This window comes from Triticum urartu, chromosome 5, assembly GCF_003073215.2.
Source record: "Triticum urartu cultivar G1812 chromosome 5, Tu2.1, whole genome shotgun sequence".
Taxonomy (NCBI): domain Eukaryota; kingdom Viridiplantae; phylum Streptophyta; class Magnoliopsida; order Poales; family Poaceae; genus Triticum; species Triticum urartu.
The window spans coordinates 556,245,351-556,252,101 of record NC_053026.1 but is presented as its reverse complement, the minus strand read 5'-3'; the positions used below and the strand labels follow the sequence as shown (position 1 = coordinate 556,252,101).

The 6,751-nt window shown below is 47.5% G+C and overlaps 1 protein-coding gene across 2 annotated transcripts; it reads right to left on the bottom strand.

Moving 5' to 3' along the window:
• Positions 1-2,189: 2,189 nt before the first annotated feature.
• On the bottom strand, positions 2,190-4,977 carry LOC125505990 (transcription factor bHLH113-like). Of its 2 annotated transcripts, none has more exons than XM_048670877.1 (7): positions 4,730-4,977; positions 4,155-4,631; positions 3,861-3,935; positions 3,646-3,711; positions 3,044-3,109; positions 2,781-2,840; positions 2,190-2,664 (listed from the first exon to the last, which is right to left on the bottom strand). In XM_048670877.1, exons 2-7 carry the CDS (start codon positions 4,614-4,616, stop codon positions 2,449-2,451), a joined length of 945 nt encoding a protein of 314 aa, XP_048526834.1. In that variant the 5' UTR covers positions 4,617-4,631; positions 4,730-4,977; the 3' UTR covers positions 2,190-2,448. The 2 variants fall into 2 exon arrangements, with proteins under 2 accessions (XP_048526834.1, XP_048526833.1); XM_048670876.1 differs by having other exon boundaries at positions 4,726-4,976.
• Positions 4,978-6,751: the final 1,774 nt, after the last annotated feature.

Sequence of the window (6,751 nt, the reverse complement as noted above, 5' to 3'; positions counted from 1 at the left end):
GGTTATCTACAGATGTATCGAGACTTTTCATTTATCATCCTCTCTACAACGCGTGAAGAATCGAAACATGTTTATGGAGGTGTGTGCACGATTGGAGGCTGGCATGATCTTAAGATTGCCCCCCTCCGCTTAAGGCGTTATACGGACTCAACATGTCTCTTTGTATTTTGCCTTTTTCTATTTTTCGTTTGTGTTAGAGGACCTTATTTGGTTGTGTGCATCTTAATTATGTAGAGGCATGGTGTAATGATTAAATATTTTAAGTAATATAAAGCGTCTCTTTTTGAAAAAGTGGCCAAACATCCTTTCCACCTCTTGGCTTTTCAAGACACGTTGATATTAAATTAAATATAAAAGCCTATGAACTATTAATAGAGCCTCTTATTATTAATTTAACATCTCCAAAAATATTTTCCAACTATATATTATTTGTCTGTATTACCCGATAAACCTCGAAACCCTTTCAGTTCCTCTCGAAACTATTTTTTGTTTCTAATTCGGAAAATATTCTTGTTTTATTGAAATTTAAAAATAAATAAATATTTGTGTTTAAATAAACACATTTTTAAAATTGCCCCAAATGTTCAAAACATGTTCCCATTGTCAATAATTATTAAAAGATTGAAAGACAGTTCGTGTCTTTTATTAAAGTTTCATGATTTTAGAACGTGTTCATTAATTCCAGAAAATGTTCCCATTTCAAATTTATTTTGTGTTTTTCCAAAAATATATGGATTTTCTAAAATTGCTCGCATTAAAAGAGAATATGGTTGTTTGACACTAACTAAAATAATTGTGGGCATCATGAGCACTATAACAACTAAAGAGAATAAACCCTGATAAAGAAAGGCATTCTATGCCTGGGTATGCGCTGATTCTGCTAATAAAACGGGTTGCGAGCGCTGCAATTAGTAATCTATTTGATTGTGCCGTCATAAGAGAGTGGTCGAAACAACCATGCCTTGAAGGTCGTAGGACAACCACCAAATGAGGAGGCAATAACAACCCCAAGACCGAGGCGGGCAAAGAGGAAAAAAAGGCATGAGTTTGGTGGTCATCGCCACGCCGAGCAACTCCGCCACTATCAAGATCTCGCGGGCGAGACATGATTTGGAAGAAAACTACGATTCATCGTCACGGAGACCGATTTTGATGGGCACGTTAATTATCTCTCCCGTTGCTTCTAAAAAAAGCTCTTCCACTTTCCCATTGCTTCTAGAAAAATCCTCCACTTCAAAAAATATATCTTTCGCTGCAAACGGACAGGCATATGTGCTAGTTAAAAACTTCTAAATCTCAACCGTTGATATTCTGATCAAACAGTGCAAACAATATTGGCATATACGGACGAACATGATAACTTGTTTGCCTATTATTTTCATTATGTAATAGGTAGATATGTCAAAAATTAATCAAAAACTAGCAAGAGGCCCATGCGTTGCACGGAACATCAAGATGCATTTGTACGAGTCGTTTTATCTTGTGGGAGACGAAGATGAACGAGGGAAGACCTTATCTGCAAATGTGAAAAGGGGTGCGGATATCCTTTTACAAAATTGTCATAGTTTGCTTTCTATTCATCAGATATAGATCAGACGGTCTATATTGCAGGATGACAGACTGCAGGATGACAGACACACCGTCACCACCGACTCGGTTTTTTTTATACAGTGAAAAATATACGTTTTCACCTAGTTGAATGGCTGGCGCACCGCCTACTCTCCGGCAGACACCCGGTGACGCTGATTCGGTGACTAGCCGTGGAGTTGCCCTCCTTCAGAAAAAAAATGCAGATAGTGTGGGAGGGATGGCACATTGTGCAAGGTCCTGCTTCCAAGACAGACGCATGATACCAGGAACAAGACAGCATATCGATATTCATGATCTGACGGAGCGTATCCCCGATGCAGACCACGGATACCGGAGCCTGTCGTCGCACCGCTCCCCTCCCCTCCCCTCCCCTCCCTAGCATCAACTCACCCAGACACAAGCTCTAGACTAGACGTCTAGCAACACGCCCACGCGCACCAAGTTAAACACAGATATCCAAGCCTGCATGCCGCCCGTCCACAAAATCCTTTCGACAAGCACTACCATTCACTGCCTGTCGTGACAGCACGGAGCCATTCGTGGCATCGTGTCCAAGTGAGCATCTTGGCCACATCAAACCCTGACGAGTCTTTCGACGCTGAACACAAGTTGGAATTTGGAGCAGCAGCGTTGCTACAAAAACGTCGGAAACACCGCTGCATCTGCACACTTGGTTCGACCCACCTTTATGCCGGAACATGGTTACATGGATCACGGCCACGGCCCGTGCGCCTACAGAAACCCTCCAAAAAAGAAGCTCACGGAGTCCTACCGGTACCGCGGATTAACCCTGAGGAGTCTACCTGAAAGTACTCTAGAGTAAACCAAGCTGAAGCTGTAAATTTAACCGGAGCTAAGCTAGGCCAGCTGCCTAGGATGATGATCCCTATCCCCGCGAAGCATCCCAGCAGCGACCGCGTACTCCTCCTCCGCCGTGGCCGGCATGCCCATCGCCGGCACCGACGACCAGACGTCGGCGCCGTTGGCATTGCCGCCGGCGACGTGGTCGGTGCAGGAGACCGGCACGAGGCACAGCCCCCGGCTCCTCAGGTCGTTCGGCGCCCGCGGCTCCTCCTGCTCACCGTAGCACATAAAACCACACGTCAGACCAGATCACGTACGCGTAACCAGACAGCGACGGGACACAAAGCGCCGCGGTAAAACTCTGACTGATGGCGCCGGCGGCTTACCGGGAGCGGGGCGGGGGAAGGTGGCGGTGGCAGGCGCTGCATGTACGGCGAGCTGAGGACCTGACACGGGCCAGGAAGAAAGGCGACGACGACAGTGTTAGCATGCATGCGGTGCAGGCGCGGTACACCGTACACGCACTGCGAGAGCTACGCCCTAGCTAGGTCTCGGCGTGTGTACGTACGTACACAGCGCTGCCGAGTAGAGAGACACTAGACTGGGCCGGCTGTCGCAGCGGTTTGATTTTTAATAATAGTGGACGTACCTGAACCTGGTCGTGTAGGAAGCGTATGTAGCCGAGCGCCTCGTGCAGGACGGAGGCCGTGTCGGTCTGCATCGGCATCGGCAGGTCAGGTTAGGTGGGTCAATGCAGCAGCAGCAGTTCGTATCCACCCGTCAGTCAATGGGTCAAAAGTAGGAGAGACAGCAGCTTCAATGACCCATAGTCTGCCTTAATTACCGTCCTATCAGTCTAACGTGCAAAAGGAAACTACAGTGATGTAATGTTAACAATGTGTGTGTGTCAGCCTGTGGGTCTTTGACTACTTGGATCTGCGACTGTAGTCTACATCGTTCCAGCATGCAAAGTTGCAAGTAAGTAAGAGGAAATTACAGTCTACAGTGATGTATGTTAAGGCAGACTATGGGTGTCAGCCTACGGCTCTTTGACCAGTTGATTCATCATCTGCGTGAGTTTTTACGGCAAGAAACGCAGATTTTTATCGCGGGTAGTTTCAGCCGTTGCACGGGGATGGCAAGGCAGGCACGTACAGCAGGGAGGGAGGAGAGAGATGATAAAGAGCGTATCGCCAAAAGCGAAAGGCTTTGCCAGCTTTTGCGATCTCCTTTTTCACTGTCTTTCTTTACCTTCCCGAACGGAGAAACCAGCTGCTGCAGCGCCAGGATCCTCTCCCCGAGCCGCTCCTTCCTCGCCTGCACACACCACAACACAACCAAGCATAGTTTTTACTTTTCATCTCCGTTTTTTCACCGGATGATGAACCCAACTCGTTCATCAAAACATTAACCATGCTGTCTTGGTTAAATTGATGTGTTTATTAGTGGAGGAAAGAAGCACTCACCCTGGGCCTCTTGTTTGAGAAAGCGGCGGGTGGAGCAGCCTTTCTCTGATCGCTGCTGCTTCTTGATCCTCTCTTCTGAAGAAGTAGAAGAAACAACATATCCATCAGTAATAAGTTAACTTAATCTTCGTGAGTAGTAAGATCCAAAATACTTGCAGCAACAACCGGTCAACCATCTTAATCTTCTTGCAAGAAAACGGCAGAAACATTGGCCGGAAATCAACACCAGCCAACAATGCAAACATCGACGCAGAGTTACATTGGGAGAGCTCGTGGCGCACATGGTATACACACCTTGGTCGGCTGTGGCTTGGAGGTGGAGATGCCCGAGGCGGCGGTGGCGGTGGGCGAGGACGACATGGAGGAGATGGAGGAGGAGCAGTCGGTGGTCGGGCTGGACTTCTGCGGGGCGGCCACCGGGACCGCGGGACCGCCGGCGCCGTAGTAGTAGTACTGGAACCCGAAGACGTCGCCGCCTCCGTGGTACTGCTGCTCCGCCCGGCCGCCGAAGCTGAGGACGTGGTGGTACGGCGCCGCCGGAGGAGGCTGCAGGTAGGAGGCGCAGGTGGGAGAAGCGGCCGCATGAGTGCTGGCGCTGGCGCTGGTGGTGGTGGAGACGGCGGCGGAGGAGGACGGCGAGAGGCAGAGGAAGTAGTCGGCCATGGCCTCCTCCCCGAGGCCGAGCATGTCCATGTACCCCCTCCCTCCTCCCCCACCTCCTCCGGCCTCCGCCATGACCTCCTCTTCCTTCACCATGATCTCCAGCTCGCGCTGGCGCGCCACGAGCAAGACACGCAAGAGATTATGAGCACAGGGAGTAACAAACAAACAAGAGGATTAATCGAGGAAGATTGGCGCGCCGTACCAACCAGATTGGGTGTCTTGTTGCTGCTGGGCTCTGGTCAAAGCGGTTTCGCGCCTTCCGCCGCTGCCGCGCTCTGGGAGCTCTGCGCGCGTCCAGAGTTCAGACCTCGCGCACACGCCAGCTTAAAAACGCTTCCACTTCTGAGCGTGGGGAGAGAGGGGAGTGAGACGGAGGAGGATGTGGGAGTGGACCATGGTCTCGCTGTCCTCCTTTCTCTATGTAGAGGCCGAGGCCGAGGCCAGTGTACAAGTAGAGTACGACCGACCGAGAGGACGGGCGGCTTTGTGATGCGGTGCCAGAGGCACATACCAAACCAAGATTTGGAGAATCAATGCACTGGCCGTATAAAGCTGTGTGTTCTTTCCCAGTACCACTGTGCAGTGTGTTGGTTGTGTCGAGTCAAACTTTACAGGCTTTGACCAAATTTGTGTAAAAAATATCAACATCTACAATAGCAAATATACATAATATGAAACTACATTCCATAATAAATCTGAAGATATCTCTTTGGCCTTGTAAATGTTGATATATTTTTTAATAAGTTTGATCAAAATAAAGATATTTTGATTTCAGAAAAAAATCATATGCAGACTATAAAGAGACGGAGGAAGTATCTAACCATTTCGCCGAAAGAAAAATGGATATGTATCTCCCATCCAGAAGTTGTTAAGATAGCTCGAAACAGATTAAAGGCTGGCCTGGTTGTATACATCGCTTCCTCGGTTTGGCTCGGAATGGCAATCATCAATTGGGTGTTTTACCTGATTTCTTTGACAAAAGCACCAATATATTCATTCCTAAACGGGACTATAACATCTACTACAAGGCTAAAATTGCAAATATTTATCTAGATAATATGAAATTAGCACTACTAACTCTGATAAGCACTTCCCTTGACCCGCCGGCGCCGACGAGGGTTTCTTTGTGTTTTGCCAACCGCTACGGCGACTGAAGGGGTGGGGAACCCTAGAGCTATGTTTCATTTCCGTGTCTCATAGAGTCTTTGAGTTCTCCGTTGCCTGCGAAATTTTGCCGGCGACAAGGATGGGAATAGTGGATGCTTGGCTTTCTTCATGTCAATGTCCTTCATCAGAGTATTGTTGACGAGTTGGAGGGTGATGCCGATCGTGGGCCATTCTGTCTGTCATGATTAGTGTTTGTCCATGGCGACGGCGGCCTGCGGATGGGTTAGCGTTGCCACACATTTTTATACTCCGGTTCATCAATGTCGTCTGATGAAGATGCAACTTCGTCGGGGAACTTGTGACATGTGAAATGTGTCTAACCGGAATTGGAAGTATCTTATGACCCTCATTGGTGCTCGATTCTTTGGGGTGGCGATATATCCATAGTGCCATCATCGAGATATCTTGATCTAAATCAACATCTTTTTTACTATTGATTTCTTCAAACTTTAAGGTTTTAACAAGGTTGCTACAATAAGACGGAGAGCCAGAGGCAGGAACAAGCCATTGCTACAAAACCCGAATAACACTAACCCATCAGCACTAATCGACCCGGAGCCATCGATGAGAGATGAAACTCATTACTAACCAGTTGTCTCGTGTGCGTAGGGGATTGACAACCCTCTTACCTTCGTTGGGTGCAAGCATTTGCATTGTGTGTGTGCAGGTACCGTTCACGTTGTTTGCGTGTCATCTTCTTTTGTTTCGATAAACCTTAGTTCTTAACTGAGAGAAATATTGTCCGCTACTATACTACATCACCCTTCCTTTTTGGAGAATCCCAACACCTATCACATGTATTGGAAGAATTTCTCGCACCGTTGCCGGGGAGGCTTCACCAAACAAACAGGTTCCTTTGCTCACATTTATCAATTTACTTTTTTTACTTTCTTTGTCATTTGCCTTCTCTTTTTCATCCCTCCTCCTTCTCTAAAAAATAAAAATACCAAAAATATTTGTGTTGCTATCTTTGATTGAATTGCTATCATGTCTGATCTTAAAGAAGTTATTGTTGAAAGTGCTAGTGAAGATAGTCCTAGTGAAACTCATGAGGAAGAACC

What these genes read in the sequence shown, in the direction of transcription:
- LOC125505990 (XM_048670877.1), bottom strand. Translation starts at nt 4,616, where the DNA reads ATGGTGAAGGAAGAGGAGGTCATGGCGGAGGCCGGAGGAGGTGGGGGA. An exon ending in TGGTTTCTCCGTTCGGGAAG is followed by an intron (nt 3,110 to 3,645) that starts GTAAAGAAAGAC and finishes ATGCCGATGCAG; the next exon opens with ACCGACACGGCCTCCGTCCT. An exon ending in TCCTACACGACCAGGTTCAG is followed by an intron (nt 2,841 to 3,043) that starts GTACGTCCACTA and finishes GGCCCGTGTCAG; the next exon opens with GTCCTCAGCTCGCCGTACAT.